Raw genomic sequence first — 23,358 nt, 5'->3', positions numbered from 1 at the left:
AGAAGCCATGTTCAACGTAAAGTGTTTGTTAACGCTTAAATTTAAAGCTCGTGTTCAGTTCAAAATGAAGAGATTTTTCCCATTTCAGATACACAGCAGAGGACAATTGGAAGTTGTACTGAAGAAGAAGTGGCATGTCGTCTGGCGACTCGTGTGACTGGAAATAAACCCGCTAAAACATGTTGCTGATTGATTGTGGGTTCCTGGCTCTTAGCTATGACGGAAAAGATGATCCGCCAGACCAATTTGTGACTGTTCAGGATAACCCGGATCTAAAGTACGATATTGATATAATAAGAAATAATTCGGCACCTTTTCATAGAATACAGCCATAAACGGAAAGTGTTTATGACCAATTATAGTGTATCAATACATAGGGATAATTTATTGTCAGACGCCCAGACCGAATAGCAACCACGTAATTTGTGAACATACAAGGCACCATGACATGTACCTATTTCAATATATTACATGTAATATTTCATTCTTCTATTTTCTTTGGTTATCAAGGCAAGTGATTCAAAGGATATTAAGCGCTTCTATTATATGTATATTGATGATATGTTTCTATTTTATTTATGTCGACGATATGTTTCTAAAAATATATACGGATACAAACCGTCCCGATATCTCAACGTTTAATATGCTGCACTAGAAAAAAATGTTGCATATTGCTATAACTGATTTTCCCGCAATAATTTAGGGAACTATTGACCAGTCAATGGCCTTTTGGCGCGCAACTCATCAAATAGTAAAACTATTAACATAAATTTTGTAAAGAAAAGTATGCACTACTGAGGTATATGAAAATTATCAACAATGGACTTTCAACGAACTCAATACGTTATATATGGGTCTGTTGAGATTATATTGACCGAGGACGAAGTCTGAGGTCAATATAATCTAACAGGTTCATATATAACATATTGGCGGAGTGAAAGTCATTAATTTATATATTACATATATAGATAATGTATTTTATTTTTGTTCCGTTTGCGGCGCTTCCGCCATGATTGGCTGAGATTTATTACCGGACGCAACGGTATATATCCGGATCTTAATTTAGAAGTATAGCGTCAATATATCTAAATATAGAAACAAGGTGTCATGTACGCGGAATATCCTTTGCATCACGTGATAATAATAACCAATGAACAAAGAAAACACAATATGTAATATAACGTCTTATTGACCGGTAGGAAATATTATAGAGCGGTTGGTCGCCTCAAAAGATTTAGTGGATCTCAGCTACACTTCGATCCATATGAGTTTTTTGGGCGACCAACCTGCCGATACATTGCCCATATATGACCCCAGCGTCCCGAACTATTTGTTAACTATTTATACCAAATGTTTGCAAAGATTGGTCATAGAAAAGGATGACGGGCGTACGCCTCTAACTTTGAGAAAAAAATTTCTTTGCACGAAATCTCAATTTCTACAAACCTCCCTTTATATATTCTTGTCTTCTTTCGCTCGGCTTGGAATCTCTTACTTGAAATATCCTAGATCTGTCCTTGTCATGTATTTACAAACAAAACTTTTTCAGAGTACTTAGTTTTTCTGAAGACATCGGAATGGTGTCGACAATTTCTGTAAAGATTATTGATTTCGATACTTACCCAATACATTCTATGTTGTACATTAATCCATGGATAGTAAGTGCTTAATATTATTAATTTAAGGCTCTGAACTTATCAAAAATTTTCCATAAAATACTCAAATGATACAATCATTAATTTGTATTCATACCATTCCGGAGCACCTAATGTCACTCTTGGGTTTGGTGCCAGTTCATACTATTTGTGTTTTAGTATTTGTGTGGCGTTCTTCTTATTTTTAAGTTTTTATGTGTAATGTATTTTATTCTGTTCACCACATTGTATAAGTAAATCGTCTTTATTTCCTGTGTTCACATTCAGTCCATATTTATATTTATTTTGGCTATATACATATATTTCATACAATATTTTATCGTTCACCGGACTCGTCTGAATAAACAGCGTAATTACAAAATTACACCCGAAGATACCATGCAAAGGTTACTATTAGAGGGTATTATGAGCGTAGGCTTTATACATGTAATACTAGTCCGAGTAAGAAGAGGATTCCTGCTGAAGAAATCCCAACTGAACAAACTAAGCTTAATCGACTTATTTATTCTGTATTTACATGTGCGTAATGATTTTCTGTATTCATATCAGTATTTTTGAGAAAAGTATGCTTTCATCCCGCACTACAATCAAACAATTCAAATCGAATGGCGGAGGAGGGGGTAGGGGTAAGTTCTAGAAATGTGCCAGTTCCATACGCAATTTATATTTTCAACTCAAAAGGGCAATAATCGAATTACAACCTAAAACTGGTTATATGGTCGGTCTACAACTGTTTCTGAATAAAAAGTAAAGTCAATTTGGCGGGTTATTTACATTCATTTATCATCCCTGTCTAATTTAAATAAAAAGCAATCAAAAAAATATAATCGAAGGATAATAACTAAATAAATAAATAGTCTAACACAACAAAGTGAAGTAACCAAAAAGGGTCAGGTGCATAGTAGGGCAGGTCATTCAGTTCATTTAGAAAACAATTGCTGAATTGCTCATAATATATAACGTCCAGGTAGACGAAAGATGAAAACTAAGACATGGTGAACAAATCGTTCTGATGATGCAATAAATACATCGTTTTGATCAGAAGTTCATGATGACGATCATATTTTTTTGTAGTCACGACTTTTAACTTGTAGCAAAAAAAATAACACTTTCCCAAAAATCTAATTCTAAAAAGTCTAGCACGGTACATAAAGTTCGCATATTTTCTTGCATAACGGATAATTTGTGAGGGTGGAATGTACGTTGGCATTGTGTGTTGACACAAAACTAATTAGCTTGTTCAATTTTTTAGTGTTGGTTCCTCTTGTTTGTGTTGTAAGAATCAACGTGTTAATGTTCCTATCCCACCAGAACTAAATAAGATAATTATATATATGTTAGATTTCTTTCATTTGATAAGTGTTTGTCTTATCCATCCGATTAAACGTTGAACTGTAACTAAACTACACCTCAACTCTAGAATCGATGCAAGGTTGCAAATTTGCGATGAAAATTTGGTCGCTCCCTCAGCTTAATTCGAACCCCTCTTCTTTGACATCTATGGCAACACCACCTGCAGTAGGTCCAAAGCTCTAGACCACTCGGCCATCTAGGCTATATTAAAATATAGCTTAGGTTAACCGAGCGATACTAGTGAATCTAGAGTGGGAACAGCACATGATGAAACTGAATAGGACAACCTCTGATGGAATCGGGTGAGACAATAGAGAATATGCAACATTATACACCGTCACACCAGCCCCGTGCAGGTCCGGGTGTTAAAAGAATAGGCCTGCAGCAGCGGTAAGCTTGTCGTAAAAGGCGACTAAATAGTGCTCAGAACCCTAGCCGGGGGCTAGGGCGCTTTGCCCACAGAGCAACTGGGATGTGTGCCCCTGGTGGTTGAATGGGGTACCCCTGGCGTGTTACATGCTGGGGTTGTCAGGCTATAATACGGAAAACCTGACCGCAAACCATAGTTATGCACCGTGTTGGGAAAGATGCCACGTTCCTCGCACGTTAAAGAACCCTGCTGTGGTATTCGATAGGAGTAGGAACCTTTGGGCTCCGCCACAGGAGGCTAAATTGCCCGACCTTACCCATCCCCCTTTTTCCAGTGGCAATCAAAATTTGTCGTCCCTATTATCCTTGTGACCCATCCTTTTTTTTTCATTTCATATTCATTTTATCATCCATTTCATGTTCATTGTCTGAATATAGCTGCTCGGACGTTAAACCCAAACAAACACCGTCACACCAAGTATATAATACATAATTATAACAAGTCTAATGTAGTGACTCTACCATCTAACTTGTTAGTGCATTACTGTGTAGATACATAACATGCACGGCGAGAATCAACATAGAATGTCAATACAAGGATGCATGTGTATATATATAATCAATTCTAAGCTACATATATATGAAACAATATACCCAAGAAGAAACGTTTAAAATTACCATTTTTACACTTCTATTCATTGAATTCATATTTTCAGATTTTTCTGTCAAATTTATTCAGCAAAGACCAGTCTTTCCTCTGCATTTCGAAAAGTGATATATACATAGATATTTCAGTAAAAAACCAGTCTTACCTCTGCATTTCCAAAAGTGATATATACATAGATATTTCAGCAAAGACCAGTCTTATCTTTGCATTTCCAAAAGTGATATATACATAGATATTTCAGCAAAGACCAGTCTTATCTTTGCATTTCCAAAAGTGATATATACATAGATATTTCAGCAAAGACCAGTCTTACCTCTGCATTTCCAAAAGTGGTATATACATAGATATTAAACTTATTGTCAATTATCCATATCAGGTGTTGATATTGGTACAATTCAATCATTCATTTCTGGCTGCAATATATACCTTACTAAACCTTTCATGTATATTCAAGAAAGCCAATGACAGCAATAGAAAGATTAACGTTAATGACACAACACATTAAATGACCTTAATAAAGATGTTATGTACAGAATGATGGGTCTATTTGGGTTGCATATTTCCAAGAAAGAAATCGGAGCCATAGCTAGAGTCACTCACCTGGGAATGATTAGAACCAAGAACTGCTTCTTGTGTCAGTTCATTATTTCATTTGAAAAAGTACAAAATATAAAAAAAGTTGATTTTTTCATTCCATATTATACGTTTCAAATTTGCATGGAATTGCCTAAAAAAGAGAAATGGGATGATGGCAAGAATTCTGGCACATAATCCAAATATTGAGCAATGCAACACACATATACAGACAAAAGTAAAAATATTTTTTTTTGTTTTTCCCCAAAATGAATGCCTCCCTCTCTCTCCCTATCATTCAAGATATTTTCAATTTGAAATGGCCGGATATTGCTCCTACAAATTTCAAAAGATCAAAACTTCTGGTAATATGCACAGTTTCATATGATTCGTTTCATGAAATTCAATTAAGATGTTTTACGGACGGACAGACAGGACGAAAAAAACATATTTGCCAACAAAGATGAGGGAGGGGAGACATATCAACAATTACGTCTCAGCTTTTACGTGTTAATTCAGTTGTATTGATGTACATGCAGATTGCATTGTTTTGGTCAGAAATCTTATTTTTGAAGTCTCGAATATCTCAAATCGCATTTTTTAAATGAAACAAGCTTGACATTTTTACAATGCTTTTCATTGTCATTTTTTCTTTAGTTTATTGTAAGGACGCTCGATGCCTTTGGATCCAAAGGCTTTACATAATAGAAGAACAGTTTTGTATTGTTTCTGCTTCTGGCTTTTAATAAAAAGAACAGATATCTAGCCGCTCCCATTACAAACCAATTCAATGTGTAAATAGTCATGAAGATTGAGTCTGCACATTACCTTCTAGTACAAACAGTTGGTGGTAGTAAAGGACTACCACAAGAATATTCATATTCACTGATTACTATTTTTACAGACATAAGTTGCCTTTCTCTTATAATTGATGTAAAATATGCGATGTTCTACATTCAACACACTCTACTGTAGTTCTGACATATTGAGTGATACAGAGATGTGTATCTGGCAATGATGCTCTTCAACTTCTTTTACAGGTTTGCGTAAATCAATCTCTTCATTTGAAGCATTTACCTTTATTGTGTGTTAGTGACAAGTGACTTTTCCTTTGTGGGTTTCGTTTTCAACGTTAATGTCGGTCTGTCAGATTGTGTGTTTCTGTCCCTTTTAATTCAATGAAGTTTTTGTAATGTATCTTACTATCGTTAGGGACTTGATCCAACAATCACTGCATTTTCACTTATGATAAACTCAACTTTATCAGGGGTGGATTAAGAAATTTGTATAGGAGTGAGGGTAATTGCTTTTGATTCAGAAATTACGATGGTTTGGTGGGTGCTCAAGATCATAATTTGTTCAATTTGGTCCATCCAAATTATGCAAACACATTTCCACCAAAAGAAGTGGAACTATCCACTTAGGTCCACGTTTGCTTTATTTACCAAAATGCTTATCAAAAAGGACCAAATACAAACTACTCTATACAAATACCTCTTCATAGCTATACTGTGTCCGTATAAGGGACTCAATAAAAACACATGTCTATATAAGTACTCCAGTCTTCAGAACAGTGTACTTCTAAATTGTTAGTGCAAACACATACATTTACGTTATCTGTGTGATCAAATTCTTGATTTGGTCGGAAGTACTTTCCCGTGTAGTAGCAGTATTCTGTTGACACAAACAAAACAAAAGTACATTTATTAAACTGAGAAAAACATAAATAAAAACAAGACCTTATCTCCACAAGAAACATTTAAAATGAAACGGCAGAGTAAATAAATGATAATAGACTTACTGGATTTAACCGGTTCCTGATCTACTACACATTACATGAATAGCATATTTCTTGTCTTATTGGATAATAAAATTTCAATAGCCATGAACATCACCAGTATCAACGAAGCTGTTTCTAGTGTACTACACTTATTGTCATAAATAGATGAGTTACACTAAGTACAAAGTTTAGCTTTGTAATAGCAAATATACCTCTATGTAGTAAATGGAGTTGTATAATGACGGCTTGTCTACGAAAAACACAGCTTTTATATTTGAGGTTTTATGTGAAGTCAGTAATGTTGCAAGGTACTGACTTAAAGAACCAAAAAAAAAAAAAAAAAAAAATGATATATAGTAAAGCTGAGACTTCGTAAGCATAATATGAAAGAATATGGGGAAAAAACCAAAACAAAACAAAACAGCGTTATCGACATTTAGATTACAGACCACCAATTCAACCAAAATGAAAAGTTTCTTAAAATAGCTTTAAACTACTTGAAGATCTTGTTAACTTTGCCATGAGAGGAATACACTACAAAAATCCTGCAAAATATGCATTTTTTTAAGTTATAGGTCCAAATTATGGAAAATTGGTCTTTTTGGCTGATTTTTATGTCCTGTCTTGTAAAAAGTGTAGAAAATGTAGTAAAAATATCAAATATTAAACTTTGAGAGCTATATTTACCTAAATATGGTGGTAATAAGCACTTGAAATCAAGTTTTGTGTAGATTTGAGCAAAAATTAGGTTAGAAATGAGGAAAAACTCACTTTCATTACTGCGGTTAAGGCCATATAAGCATATCCCTATGGCAACATGGAAAATCCATTATTGAGCCATTTTTTGCTTTAGGTGCCCTTTACTAGTCATGTTTTAATGTGAAAACAATGTATTTACAAATTTAAAGCCAAATATATCACCTTTTGTGAAAATTTAAAGATTTAGGATTTTTGACATGTGATCAAGAAAAAGGGGGAGGCATGTCAGAAATAAATTTTTAAAAATAGACCAATTTCTCAGAAAATGATTACTTTTAAAACTATTTCTTCATTAATATTGTTAAAAAACAAGTTGTAATTGATATTTTTTATTTGAAAAGTCAGAAAAAGTTCTTTGCAAATATTTAATGCATTTAAGTATGGTAGAATATTGTCACTTTTTTGCTCGCACAACTTGGTTACCCTATATTTAAAAATCAAATATTTAAAAAAGTGCTTGTCACATTTCACTGAAACTTTGCAAATGCATTCAGTATGTGTGTAGGAAGATACCTGTATAGTTATTTATTTTTTCTAAGACAAAAAGTGGCCCTTTAGGTTACAGACCACCAATTCAACCAATGAGCATTTGGAACGTACGCAAAAATAGTCCTACGCAGAAATTACCCCTGTTCCTCATAGTGCTGTGAAAAAAGTTCTCATCTTATTTAAAAAATTTAAACAGTTTCTGAAAGGAAAAACATTTCTGTACATTTTATAGGTGCATTTTGCTTCTTGTGATGTGAAGCCTAATCTCCATAATGATTTTTAAATATACCCCTATCTTGTGAAAACACTGGGATTTCCCATGCTATTTATAGACCCTTCACTTCCGGTGACCAGTACTGCACTGCAAGTCTGCTAACCCCACATGCCATTCTGAGGATTGTGAGTTGACATATGTAGAATCATGCTGATATATAGTCCTCTGCAGGTTAAAGTTAAGGTAAAGTCCAGAGAAGCCATTGAATATTGTGAAATTAGCATAGAAGCCTATGGGAAGTGGAATTAGTGGTTTTTAGCCTTTAGCATTGTTATATCAATACATGATGCATATATTTTCATATATTTTAAAGAAAAAAATTGGGTTCCGGGTTTGCACCTTTCGCAAGTATGTGGATCCACCACTGTGTCAAATGAAAAATATAATTCCTACCTTTACAATAACCACAGTCGGCTACACCAGTGCATGGGTTGATATCACATGCTGTATATTTACAAAAATCATAGTATGCTCCGAAGAGACATGTCTTAGTGAAGTTCCCATTTCGATTCGGTGGCTTTTTAAATGGACACTGCCGGTTAAACTTGTAGCACGTAGACGAGTATTGAACAACTTTTTCTATGGAAAGAAGTAAAAAAAAAAAGAAATTTTTAATCATCTGAGTCATCTTGCTGGCTTTATAGCTGATCTGATCAGAAATAAAGAATATCGTATGGCTAGATCCTTCAATCTCAGTTTCCGCTATACGGATGACGTATTATCTTTAAAAATTCTAAATTTCGGGGATTTGGTATCTACCCAAAAAAACTTGAAATAAAGGATACTACAGACACTGTGAAGTCAGCCTCTTGACCTACACTTAGAAATCGATGGTAAAGGAAAACTATTGACCAAGTGATGACTTTTTATTCAGAATTGTCAACTCTCCTTTCATCTGTGGCAACATCCCTTCGGCACCTGCGTATGGAGTGTTCATATCACAACTCATACATCATGCCAGAGTTTGCCGAAACTACGCAGAATTTTTGTATTGCGCTAGAACTCTAACAAATAGGCTTCTTGAACAGGGTTATGTTGCTAAAAGATTGAACTCATCACTACAGAAGTCTTATGGTCGTCATCATGAACTCGTGGATCGTTATGGTTTATCCATCTGCACCATCAAAACTGATTTATTCAACGGGTCATAGTTTTCCTTTCCTCGTTTGTCTACCCCGGAATTTACTTTTTATGACCAACTCGGCGGGTTTCTAGAAAAGCAGAGGACCCTACCGGTGCACCTGGTCCATGCTCCAGTTTTTAGTGGAGTCCGAATTGCTCATTTACTTTTGTTACTTTGTATGTATGATTTTAGTTACTGTATGTTCTTTGTTGTGTATGTCTGTTTTCCATGTCTGGTCATTGTCCCTGGATTACATTCTTTTGATTACCGCTATAACCTTGGTTCCCTTTTTTACTCTTAGGAAGAAAAGGTCACCAAAACTGTCCTTAGACATGCACATAACAGGAAGAAAGTCAGCATTTTTTTTATTATCAATTCAATTACTGTAAATTAAAAAATGTTACGTCATGCAAATTAAAATTAAGTTGGATTGTGACTCATAGCAAAACCCGCTTCAATTGTTTACCCCCCTAATAAAAAGCATTAATTTTGTATCAAAATGCGTTTTAAAGTTCACTGTGTGAGAGAACTTCTATTCACGGGTTATCAAATGTTGTGGTTTCGTGGATCGCTCAAACCATGAATCAAATATCCAACAAACCTGACAACGTTCGTTGTAAACTCAGTGGTTATTCACAAGTCAACGAATTCAAAACTCAACGAACTAATTAATGGTAATTTAATGCACATTGTGCAGTTCCAGAAATTGTTTTTAAACCAGCTCATTCAATTTTACTTTCAAGCAGTTTATAAATATTTCATGTACCTCACAGCGTATTTTCATGCAGTCAGAATTGTCTCGAAGCATGACTATGCTTCTACTAATGTAGATAGCTTATGTTTTTGACTTTTGATATCTTTAACCTAAATATGAACTTTCTGTATACCTGACGGTACTGTATCTAGATACAATATTTCGGGGGACGTGGGAAAGCGTTTTTGATAGTCCTTGTCCGTCCGTTCCAAACCATATGCAGCACCATAATCATCACCGTACCATATAAGTAACTCAGTTCCTGGTTTTATACACTCATACGTCACATAATAAATTTCATAGTTATATTGATGAACATAAAGATTTTCCTGATCAATGGTGTTGGCCATGTTGATGTAACGTATCCAACTTGAATGACTTTTGGAGACTCCATCAATGTATCGGAAGTCGTCATTGAAATCAGCAGTGTAGTAACTCTATGGCGAAAAAAGGAACCATTTAAAAATATTTTCTTTAGATAAGTACAAAATATTGTACATGATGTTGCTATACTAACCGTATTGTCATACTTACGGTTACGAATAAAAGTTTATAACTAACCGTAACATGGAAGCGCATTTTCATGCCCCTTTTATCCGTGTTGTATTGAAAAAGTACACAACTTCGACTATTCCTAGCAAAATCACTGCTTTAAACAGTGTTCACAATCTTATTTTAATTTTAATTTTCTTTATTTGTCTTTTGTTTTGGCTATCTAAGATAATTGGATTTGCCATTGTACAAAACGATATTTCGTGACGATGGTTGTATATTTTCTTTCTAAATTTGTTTACAATGTGCACCTACAGTCCAAACGTAACTCTGATCCTCTTTTGTAAGTTCTTTGTAGATAATACCATGGTATGGACCAAGCCTTGTATTAGCAGGAATGGTGGTTTCAGCAAACACCCCAAGCCCAGCGTTTGGTATGGATGACATTCTCACTGAAAATCCAGGTGGAGTTGTTCCAATGGCATAGTCATCGTTCCGACTTTGCGGCTAATTACGTTAAAAATTATCATGATAATTAACTTGTTGAAAAAACAAAGACGAACGGCAACTAAAACTAAGAATTTTAAAACAAAATCGTTTAGTTTTTTTGTTGGAGGAAAAACAAATTATACCTGTCTTTTCATATATGCAACGCAGTGCTCCTATTTTGTACGATTCAAAATTTAGACGATGTAAAAGAATGTGGCATACTTATGAGATGAATTGAAACAAACCTAATGTTGTACGTTATTAGCATATGCGACAATTTAAACGTCATAAAGATTTTTATAATCATTGAGTATCGTACACATTGCACATTAATTGCAATAAAACACACCTGCTCGTTTTTAATGACATAAAATCCGTGTTCAATCGGAAGATTCGGATTTTCGCAATCGTAGCATGCTAGAATAAAAAGAAAAACATCTATTAACACACTCACAAAAACAAAACAAAATAAAAACCACCCATCTCATCAACACACAATATATGTTCTCCTTGTTAATGAAGGAAAATAAGGATTATATCACCCTAAACTTCACTCGTCTTGGTAATTGTTTCTCCCCAATAAATTTTGACTTGATAACTAATTGCAAAGATGACATTCTTCGCCTTACATGCAAAAATAAATCCTAATTACCTGTATCCATTGTGAAAAAATCTTAATCGAACGTATAAATCTTAAGAGGTGATTTTAGAAATTGCTATTAGACTATTGAACTATTGCAAATATTTTATTTCTCTATTTACATACTCCGCCGGCTTGATGTTGCATACTTTGATCATATTTCGATTGTTTTGGATTTGAAAACTTCTTTGTTTACAATTAGGATTTTGATTTATATTCATCCATAAATTTGATTCTGATGCTACTGATGTACATGTACAGCATTATTTATGAACTTGAAATTAATTTTATTACTCAAATATGAATAGAGCCAATATTGACTAATAATATAATGATAATTTGAATAATTTTTTTTTTAAAAACGTCATTTTAGCTTTAGTGCAATAAGTTTTAAAATAAGAAAAAGTATAAGTTTACTTCTTGTATTTTATTTAGAATATGACATTATATTCTTGACACCCTATATTCTATGGAAATGATGATCTGCACCATCAAAACTGATTTGTTCAACGTGTCATAGCTTTCTTTTCCTCTTACGTCTACCCCGGACGGGCAGCTCGGTGGGCATTTCTAGAAAAGCAGAGGAGGCTTACCCTACCTATACACCTGATCCATGCCACCAGTTTGTAGTGGAGTCGCTAGTGGAGAGAACTTTTGTTACCTTGTATGTATTATTTTAGCTTCTTTATGTTCTTTTTTGTGTATATCTTTTTTTCCACGTCTGGTGTTTGTCCCTGGATTACATTCTTACTCTTTCTATGGAAATGAAAACTTTTAGGAAGAGAAAATTACTGTCAAACAATCAATCAAAATTACAAGTATATGTTTTAATAATTGATTCTACCACTAAATATATTTCTGAACGCATACATGATTTAAAATATTTCCTCCAGGAAATTTTACCGAGCATACCACCAAGGATTCCCTCCGTGCCTCCGTTATCCAATACAAAATCCTATTGAAAATTCCTTTAAATTATTTATTGTTTAAGGCATTTTTTTTCATACAAAAAGCTATATATATATAGCTATTCTGCCCATTGATGGAGGCTATTGCTCCAAAATTTATTAAATCGTCATTACATCGAACATACAGCCGCAATATCCAGCAAATTGCTAATAATGCAGTGTTCTTTCGGTTGTTTTTTAGTAAAATGAGCTTTTAGTAGAAGCTCCTGCATTCTATTTGTTTTAGACATTTTATTTTTGCAGTGCTTTAAAAGTCGATTTATATGCGACAAAATGGTAGAAATAAATGTTTCACAATCCGGATTAAAACCACATATGTATTTGTTTTAATAATGAAATAGTTTCAAATGTATGAGTATTAGTCTTAATAACTCTTCATCGACGCTTTAAATGAATGCACGGGGGGACGAAGAAAACAAAAGCAGTTGAGACGGAATTCACTTTAACTTACCATGATGACAGCGGAATTTCATGACGTAATATTTATTTTTGAAATAACTTTTATGTCACTTTAAGATCAAATGCAAAAGAAATCAAATTTATAAATAAAAATTGAATTGGCATAAAACGCATTTTTAACTGCTGTTCTACATAAGCAAGTGACGCCACTACTCGTTGAAAGTGATTTTGATTCAGGTGGAAAGCTTTTGTTTAAAATACTCACAGAGAAATATTTTTAGATGGGAGATGGTGGTATATATCGAAGGAAAATAATAATCCTGGCAATATATTCCACTTCAATACATTATGACTATGTTAATTGCTGTATGGATTTTGATTTGTTTAACTTCATTCCTTGTCACATAATTTATGAAACATTTGTGTGATAAATAGCTGAAAATAAGCTTAATTTTTGTAAAATTTAAAAAAATTACAGATTTTAAGGGCCAGTTCATGTTATTTTTGTGCGTGGATAAAATCCATTCAAGTTGTAGCAGCCTTAAATATTTGTAGAATATTACCTGTATATGGAAGGTAAATAGTAAGCTTAGATATAACTAACAGGGAAACAGAGGTCAGCATATTAGCTCCACATTTGTAAACAACAAATAAACAATCATCAAAGTGAAAACCGTCTTCTCTATTTGGTTTAAATGCCCTGATCTTACACAACTGATTTTGTCCTAAAACGAAAACAATTTTCAAGAGTTAAAAGCTACACGTATAACAGTCAAATGGTGTTTAAGATGTTTAATCTAATATGGTATATGCAACATTCAACATTTATCATTCTACAATTTTCAATTTTAATCTTTGGAGTAGATCAAGTTTTCAGTGGGTCTGACTGTGTGTATGTACTAAATTCGGATATAAATCAGTTCTCAAAGGGAGGCAGGACTATTTTATATATATTACCTGTGACGTAAACAAATACACATGTACAGCTTTGCAGAAATCCAAAGATGATTTGCGTTCCTATATAAGAAAAGCTTATTAAATTTGAATTTTAAAATCAGATGGGTATTTTTCTAAGGCGGAATGGGTTCTTGAATATCAAAAGGAATAGCGGAGAAATATGTGTCAGTACCATGTAAATTTTTCCGAATTGTTGTTCTTGAATGTACTCTATATATACTCGAATTCACCTCAGCCTGTTTGCAGTTTTTCTTAATTATCTTTTAATTTATTCATAAGTGCAAAATTCTCGTAAAAAAATCTCGGAGGTAAGAACGAGAAATAATTGTATGAGAATTGTAGTACAGAACGACATAAATAAAATGGCAAGTTGTTTTAAGGAACTTTTGAGTAATAAAAAAAATAATCTAAAATAAAACTGCAAACAGGCTGAGGTGAATTCGAGTATACATGTTGCAGGAAAAAAAAAGAAATGCGTCGAAAACGTGTGAACATTTCCAATGATTAAAAAAATTAACACTAATAAATTTCTTATTATTAATGCCGATTAGTAACATTTTGTTTTATTTCCTTGCTGCGGAACTTCCCATAGTGGGTTATATTGAACCCTTTCCGGTTTGAGTGCTGACTTTCACTAGGGACCAATGTTCTTTTACATTTGTTTACATACACAATGTTGTGGTTAAGCTCACTTTGTGCTAGCTTTTACACTGATGGAAACTAATACAGAAATGTGGGTAAAGTATTTACTTTAATTATGACCATAGCTTTTGGAAAAATGGCCCAATAAGACAAAAGCATAACATCTGTACCACACAAAAGTGGCTTAAAAAGGCCATAGTCCAGATAGGTCACTTATCATACTAATGAATTCATGACAATAAAAAAAAACAGATTGTTTATATCTCTTAAATGCATTACTAGGTGATCCGTTATTATCAAACACTAAAATAAGCAGCATATCAAACAAAATCGTACTAAAGTGTTTTATGAAGTACAAAAACGTATGGTACAAATACACTGAAGAATCAAGAGAACCAAGATTCTAGCGCAAATTAAAGGAATGAAATCCAGGGATTGAAGAATCATACAAAAACTAATAATTCACATTCTATGATTATGCCCAATAAATAACAACCCAATAAAGTCAATATGATGTATAAAAAGGGGAAAAAGAGTTCTTTCAATGGACTTTAATTGACTAAAATGTTTTGGTTTTATAATTTTACAAATCTTAGGAACAACTCTTCTAAAAGTGACTTACCATAAGACTTTTTCCAGACGAAATTTCCGACTTGTAGGCTTTTTATTTGCTCTAGACAGCCAAATGTTCCACATATGATAATTATATGGTGCGCAATTCATATGATATCCATATAATAATTTTCATTTGATAGTCATAAGATTATCGTATAATTCACACTTTATGTTGTGTAGTCTAATGTAAACATGTAGTTAATTAAGTCATGATCATATATAAACTTTACTTTCTTATATGTACAGCATAAATGACATGTGGACTAAATATACAATATTATATTTACGCAAATGTAAGACGGGATAATTTCAGAGGCGTAGCGCTTGGTACAGCAAGCACAGCTAGAGGCGTACCAGTAGCTGTCGTTGGTACGGCATGCAGTACCTAGAGTTCTTGTCAAAATTTAAACAAATTGTGTATTTTACGACAGTGCCGTACCAATCCAAATTAGGATGCTAGACCTCTAAATTGAGAGATGATCATCTCTTATCACAGTTCATTTTTCGTTTTATGGTAAATGTAAATTTTAAAAATGTTTATGTATTGAAAATAAGAAAAAAAAATAAATAATGAAATAACGTTTTAAATTTACTCCAAAATAACAGTTAAAGTGTTGAAGAATTTATAGATGAAAAAGTTCATCTGATAATAAACATGGAATGGGGATTCTATGGGGATGGGGATCTTTTTATGAAGAATGGGGAATTGGGATTGGGTTTAACCCACTTTTCATTTTAAAATGCCTTAAAAAGTCAGGATTATTGCAATGGTTTTCAACTTTTCGGTTTATACCCAGATATTGTCATTTGATAAACAGACTTTCTTTCCTTTTGACTAGTCGTTTTGGCTACTACCTAGATGTTTATTCTCCTATTTTATTACCCTTCATTGATCCTGACATTGAGAAAAATGATATGCCACATTACCTGATTCGTACACAGAATGATACTTAAATTTTAAACCTCATACATCTGTATCGTGAAAGGTAACAAATTTCGTTCGAAAACCCTTTCCTTATTATTCTAAAATCTAAATGTGACCGAAATGCTAAAAACAAACTCTAGAATTTTTATCTGGTGCATTTAAATCATATTTTCAAGTTTAGATAGAGTAAAACATGTACAAATTGAATCCCTCTTGGAATTTGTGATTGGTTCAGTTTAGACATGTGTTCGGTATTACACGATCAAAAAAAAGCAATGAAACTGGGGAGAGATTTTTTAAAATGTTTTCAAATTAATCAGGGTTCGGTTTAGACAGTTCTCAAAGCTTATCTGCATTAAGGAGGTAGACCTGGGGTAAGGTGTTCAACTCTAACAAATCATTGGACCGTTTGTATTCAATCTCATGTAAGCATCAAAATAACTTGGATTCATTTCATTCTGTTTCAAATGAAAGCTTGAAAGGCTTTGGTAAAATTGAATTTGATACAAACATATCACTGATTTCAAGAGTAATGTCCCTTACCCTAGGTCTACCTCCTTAACCTGCATTTTCCAGATACTCATCACAATGGGGTATCCTTACAAGACCAATAGATTCACCACGTTTTCATTGTTATCTAAGTGAAAAGACCTGTAGCCCTTTTGTCAAAAAATCGTAAGAGTAAAATTAGTCGTAAGTTGTGACGTCACAATACTTAACTCTTTTATGACATCATAACTTACGACTAATTTTACACTTACGATTTTTTGAGAAAAGGACTTCTGAATCAGAAATACATCAATGACAATGTGGCATGCTTACATTGTTATAATATTACTTTTAATTTAGTATGACTATGACATGGCTGCATCTAACATGGTTCAAATGTATCTTCTGTATAGTTAAAAAATTCAATACATTGTATTAAATATATTAAAACCATTTTAAAAAATACCTCGAAAACTATATGAAAGATAATACACAATCAACAACAAGCATTATATACACACGTCACACCAAGGGAAATAATCGGAAACAGATCAGGTTAAAGATCATGAACAAAAACAGTTACTTTTTTTACTTTGTCCCACATACCTATTCACCATTATCCCACAAAATATTTTACCTTTTCTACCTATAATTTTCAAATGTGGATCAGGAATATACCAGTATGTTCATTCAACAATATCTTTGAGAAAGATTTAGAAAATATATTGCTAAGAAATATTAACTTATCAATAAACAGCGTTTATTTAAAAACAATTGTGCCTTTTTTACTGCGTCATTTAATAAAACTTCAATACACTGTTTACTTAAACTAAACTGAAAGAAATGAACACGCAACTCAATTTGAGTTACTTTTTTAATGTTTTTCAAAAATGAAATCTAAATCAACAATACAGTATTTTTTCTGGAGGAAAAAAAATATTGATTCAAAACAATACCAATAAAGCTTCACAAAACCATTTACATACACCTTATTCATATGTACATTTGTACATCTCTTAAACATATAGATGTGAAATTCCAATTCATATACACATTAACCACACAGGGCACGTACGCAATCTGTAAGTAACATCCATGATAATAAAGTGAAACCTGCAAAAACCAAAATCTTGTAAAACCGGAAACTTTTGCAAACAAATTGGTCTGGAACAGGCACGCTAGTTAACAAAACCATTTACATACACCTTATTCATATGTACATTTGTACATCTCTTAAACATATAGATGTGAAATTCCAATTCATATACACATTAACCACACAGGGCACGTACGCAATCTGTAAGTAACATCCATGATAATAAAGTTTTGCCAAAAAACAAAATCTTGTAAAACCGGAAACTTTTGCAAACAAATTGGTCAGGAACAGGCACGCTAGTTAACTGCTAGTAGTCCGTTGTTTGTACATTCATGTAACGTTTAATCAGTTTCTTAATTTCTGTTTTAACCAGGGACTCAGACCTTTTTGAACTGATTTTTTGGTATGTTTAATTGCGTGATATTTTTTCACAAAGGCCAGTTTTTAAAGGGAGAGGGTTTAGATCACGCCGAAGTACTTTAACCCCGCCACATTTATTTTTTATTTGTGACTGTCCCAAGTCAGGAATTTCTGACCTCTGTGAGTATTGTTTCGTTTTTACTTTCGGTTGAAGTATGTAGGTGCAACTATTTCGCTGTACATGTGTATAATGTTGTTCTGAGGCCAGTTGCATTTTCTCATATAATGATATTAATTACATTAAGTTTTGAATTTGTGTAAACCAAATACTTGCCCTATACTCCCCTAAAATTAACAAAAAAAAAAAAAAAAAAAAAAAAAAAAGAAAACTTTAGCCCAACTGTAATCAAGGGAACAAAGGTTCTTGCTGTAATCAAAAAGAATGTATTCCAAGGGACAGACCAGACATGTAAAGCAGACATACACACAACAAAGAACACGAAGTAGCTAAAATATGCATAGAACGTCATAAAAGCAAATGAGCAACTCGGATTCCACTAGTTACTTGGAACATGGACCAGGTGCACCGATAGGGTAAGCTAGAAACACCAAAAAGTACTGTAGTAGTTAACATGTATTCATGTCTAAAAAGAAAAAGACGTATTACTATGTATTCTTTTACACTGAAGAAATTCTTCAAATTAATCATTGATAATGGAGTCGCCTTCTTTAACTACCTTCTCTTTCACTAGACTTTGAAGAAACTCAAATTAATATTTTTTTTTGAGTAATGGTTGAGCTTTCTGGTTCCTAGAAATATTAGTTTTACAATGGAATGCAATAGCTCATTCACTTTCTCTCTTTCTGCATTATATAGAGAGTTAGAATTTTATTTAAAGACAACATAAATCGAGCGTTTTATTTTGTCATGGTAACGCTTGTAAAAAAATAAGCACGGTCAAACTTCAGATGATACTCTCTGTTCGAATGCTTCAGCATTTGCACTTTTAAGTTGAACCAAATGAGGTTTAAAATGAGACTTTTATTTGTTTGTTATTGAATTGTCCAATTTTATACATCGAATTCTGGTAAAACAGTGATGATTAACCCTATAATATCGTAGATAGATTAAGTGTATGTATTTGTAAGAATCAGGAAAAATGGGTAAAATCAGAAACATGCATATCAAAACCCCGCCGATCTGATAATAAAATACCACTCAAAGATGCTTTCTCTCTTTGAAAAGACCATTATTTGATCTCTGCATTACTGGCTTTGCGCGAAAATTGTACAATAGAATCTCAGAAAATGAGGTTTTTGACAAAGTTATCTGCCCTTTAAATGTTCATTTTCAGTGCATTGCAATGACATTGTAACTCAATGAGCCAGCATAATATGGAAAATCTTGTCTGCTTTCCTTGATAATGATGGTGGAAATATGCAAATTAAAATGGCTGTTTTTTTTCATACCATGTTTCAACTACTGCCTGATTCTTACAGAGACTGATACTTAAAAAAACGTACAAAAAATTATTTACAAATCTAAAATTATTACTGTTACTTTAGAGAGAAATATTACACCGTGTAATAAAGCCTCTACAAACCTGAACAATGTGCGTAAGCTATTATACTCCTGAAGTGGTCCGTACAAATAAAAGTTAAATATTGGCGTTCATTATACTTAGTATATAGCCGGTAAAACCTATTATCCGCATAAATTTATAATGATTTAAGAATTTGACAGAATGTGCTTTATTAATTAATGTTCAGATACCGTGTAAAATTGCAAAATTATCAATTCTCCAACAAAATAAAAATTAAGCTTATTCGTTCTCTCAGGCGTATGTTTCTAAATGCACAATAGGTTAAATAATGCATGTTAATTATAAACAAAAGACTCAATGTAACTGCCAAGCTGTTGGTAAAGAAGCTATATATTGGTTGATTGATACATTGTATTTTGTATTGACAGTTTATACATGAAGTAACTTTACAACGCTTTATAATGATTATCATTACTGATATTCTATGGTACAAAATGATTTCATACTATGAACCATAGACATGTATTGACAGAATACCATCCACAAATGATTATGTAATAGCTGGTTATTCACGTATGAGCATTAACAATAGTATGTGGTTAATTGATTAAAAAAAATCCCAAGAATACGTGTAATGTAATACATAGGCAAACATGAATATCAAAGTATCACACAGATACTAATCTGATAGAATATGACACGAATCATACTTTTCTCCGGGAAAAACAAAAATGTGCATTAAACATATTTATGTGCCCCACTACTTGCGTGGGGTGAGGGGTTAAAGGGGAAACATGTTGCTTTATCCTGTCCGCCTGTCTGTTCTACAAGCTTTTTAAGCGCATCTTTTCTGTAACTACTGCAATAAATTTCATAAAATTTACTTGGTAGTAAGGATATAATACGTAGATGTTAAACTTTTTACAAGCATAGTATATGATCCAGTGAATAATGTGGAAGTTAGACCCTTAGGAACTGTGGAGCTAGGGAGACATATACTTTTGAAGGCAAAAATCCTTTAATTTATTGTACAATATAAAGCTCATAATAATTTATAATAAGGTGAAAGTAGTTTCAAAACAGAAAGGTAAATTTCATCCAGCACCTGAAATTATTTAACTTTTAATTTTTCATAATTTTAGATCAACCAAAAAAAAAAAAAAAAAAAAAACATTTTCTTTAAACCTTAATGCTAATGACGAATATGACCTGAAGTTTCAAAGGTTGTACAAGGTATGTGTAATACCCTTAAATTACAAAAAATACATGTAACACCTATGAAAATCAACACCTATGAAGCATTGTAAAATTGAAAAGGGTATCTATTCAACAAAGAATACGAATATAACAATAAGAAATGAATGTGGTTAAAAATTAATTAGGTTAACTCTATCAAAATATAACACAGTAACGATGATTTATCTGATATCGCATACGATCATAGGTACTATGTCTCTTTATTTTATATTGGCATTTCGTTTAACCTTTTGTACAATCGTAGTGACCGGAAGTATTAGTATTTACCTTAGTAGTGTAAACGAAAGACCAGCATAAAATAAATACCATTCTCAGTATTACAATGCTTTTTAATGACAAAATCAAACGTATAGGAAACCACAATAACGTAATTGTGATGAATTTATTTGACAAAAATATCTAGACGGATAAAGAACCATGGCCATTGGCATTATACATTACCTAAGCTACACGAAGCCTCCAAATATGATCTTTTTTTCTTTCTTATACAAAAAACCTCTTGGTTTTCATCACATTCGAACTAAATTCTATACCTCTCATTTTACTACGTACCATTTACAAAACAAGTCTTGACCCTCTTGTTTCTTAACCTATCTCACAATTATACAAACTTATAGCCATCATTTTGGATATTGGTTTTCAAAGACTCTTTAAACCATTTTGTGTTAATGTTCAAGATAGGGAAAAACGATAATCTCTTCCACTACAGTTTGTCAACAAAGGTAAGATGCAATGAATTTGATTAACATCCTCCATCATAAAAACGTCACGAAAACAATTCCTCATATTTCAATGGCAAATCAATATCGATTATTTCATATTCCTATACTTTATCTATCGCATCAACAATTTTAAATTTTTAAAGGCTATTGCAAGACTTCGCCATTGAGGACTTCAATGTCAAACCACCTGACTGTTCTTGCAAAAAAAAAAAACTTTCCATTCAAATATGATCCTTCCGGTCACGTCATTACGTCAAAATTATAGAAAATGAATCTCCACGTAAGGTATTCTTTAAAGAACCCATTTACCATGAAACACGCACCATAAATTGGAATTATAACTTTAAAGTTCTTATTGATACCGTGAAGGACTACGGAAGAGAAAGATTAAAACAAGAACAAGAAGACATAAATTTACTGTCGGAGAGGATAAAAGCTGCGAGGTCTTTAATTTTGAAACGTATTACAGTTTCAAGTAGTTGAATGAGTCTAAATGGTAGATCACTTTTCAAAGAGCCCGATGTAGCATTGTCTGCTATACATAATACATAACAAATATGTTATCGTACCGGCAGACAAATCCCAAAACAACATTTTTTGTCTTCAAAACACATTACGTCCATTATTATTATCAGAGGTAGACGTAGAAAATAATAGCAGAAATAAGACCACACTCTTCAAAGAAGAGATAGTAGAAAACTGTAAATCTATACAATCCCCTACCAAAGACGAAGACTGAGACCTACCGTCTATGTACCGGATTTTCTAACTCCATGAGAATCCATTCAAACAACGCTACATAGCTGAATCTAACATGTATTACAAGACGACTTTCAAAACTTTCAACTTCTATTATCACAGCTGTCAAAGAGGGTCTCCGGCCCTACCAAGACAGTTGTTACTCCTGAAGTTCTATTAATGTAATGTGGATCCTAAACACTTCGGAATATCAGAATATAATAGCATTTAGACCTATATTTTATATACTCTTTAAATTTCTATTCCTCATTTAAATAGTCAGCATTCCAATTGGAAAAAATTGTGCTTCTCTACTCGCTGACCTTTTTCTTCAGCCTTATGAGGCCGACTAGCTGATCTGATACAAAGGGAGAAACATCATTTAGTTAGATTCTTTGATTTCAGTTTCCGCTATATAGATGACTTGTTATCGTTAAACAATCTTAAACCTTGAGATAAAGGATGCTACAGACGCTGTGAAATCAGCCTCATGTCTTGACCTACACTTAGAGATCAATGGTAAAGGAAAACTGTTGACAAAACTATACGACAAACGAGATGATTTTCATTCCATATTGTCAACTTTTTTTTATCTGTGACATCATCCCTTCAGCACCTGCTTATGGAGTTTTCATATCACAACTCATACATTATACCATAGCTTGCCGTAACTACGCAGACTTTTTGTATCACTTAAGGCATCTTGCAAGTAAGATTCTTGAATAGGGTCATGTTACTACAAAATTGAAGTCATAGCTGCAGAAGTGTTATGATTGTCATCATATGAACTCGTGGATCGTAAAGGTGTATCTATTAGAACCGATTTCTCAACGTGTCCCTTATTCTTTTGTCTATCCTGGATTTGACTTTTTATACTGGTGCTCCTGGTCCACGCTCCTGGTTTTTAGTGGAGTCCGAGTTGCTCTTTTTCTTTGGTTTATTTGTATGCATTATGTTGGTTATTTTATGTCCTTTGTTGTGTCTTTCTGTTTTCATGTCATGTCCATATCCTTGGATTCTTGTATCCTTGGATAACATTCATCACTGCTGGAATCTGGTTTCCCCTCGATAATTCTATATTGCATACTTAACAATGAATCTATTAACTATTGTAATTCTAAGAGAATTCTTTAGATTTGTTAATAACAATCTATTCGTTTTGTTCAATTATTAAAATGCTAAAACCATATACATAATAAATTATTCATATAAAATGTCCTACGATATAA

At 33.0% G+C, this 23,358-nt stretch overlaps 1 protein-coding gene across 3 annotated transcripts; it reads right to left on the bottom strand.

Moving 5' to 3' along the window:
- Positions 1-19,581, bottom strand: LOC148601021 (histone-lysine N-methyltransferase PRDM9-like). 3 transcript variants are annotated; one of them, XM_088556128.1, is made up of 9 exons: positions 19,473-19,581; positions 13,742-13,801; positions 13,348-13,509; positions 11,127-11,194; positions 10,604-10,795; positions 9,930-10,233; positions 8,313-8,498; positions 6,112-6,291; positions 1-272 (listed from the first exon to the last, which is right to left on the bottom strand). In XM_088556128.1, exons 3-8 carry the CDS (start codon positions 13,406-13,408, stop codon positions 6,146-6,148), a joined length of 957 nt encoding a protein of 318 aa, XP_088412254.1. In that variant the 5' UTR covers positions 13,409-13,509; positions 13,742-13,801; positions 19,473-19,581; the 3' UTR covers positions 1-272; positions 6,112-6,145. The 3 variants fall into 3 exon arrangements, with proteins under 3 accessions (XP_088412254.1, XP_088412253.1, XP_088412255.1); XM_088556127.1 differs by lacking the exon at positions 1-272 and having other exon boundaries at positions 6,109-6,291; XM_088556129.1 differs by lacking the exons at positions 1-272; positions 13,742-13,801 and having other exon boundaries at positions 6,109-6,291.
- Positions 19,582-23,358: the final 3,777 nt, after the last annotated feature.

This window comes from Perna viridis, chromosome 12 (assembly GCF_037379345.1).
Source record: "Perna viridis isolate PV_CMFRI_1.1 ecotype Kerala chromosome 12, ASM3737934v1, whole genome shotgun sequence".
NCBI classification, from domain to species: domain Eukaryota; kingdom Metazoa; phylum Mollusca; class Bivalvia; order Mytilida; family Mytilidae; genus Perna; species Perna viridis.
Note: the sequence above shows the minus strand (reverse complement) of the source record. Positions and strands in the feature narration are given on the sequence as shown.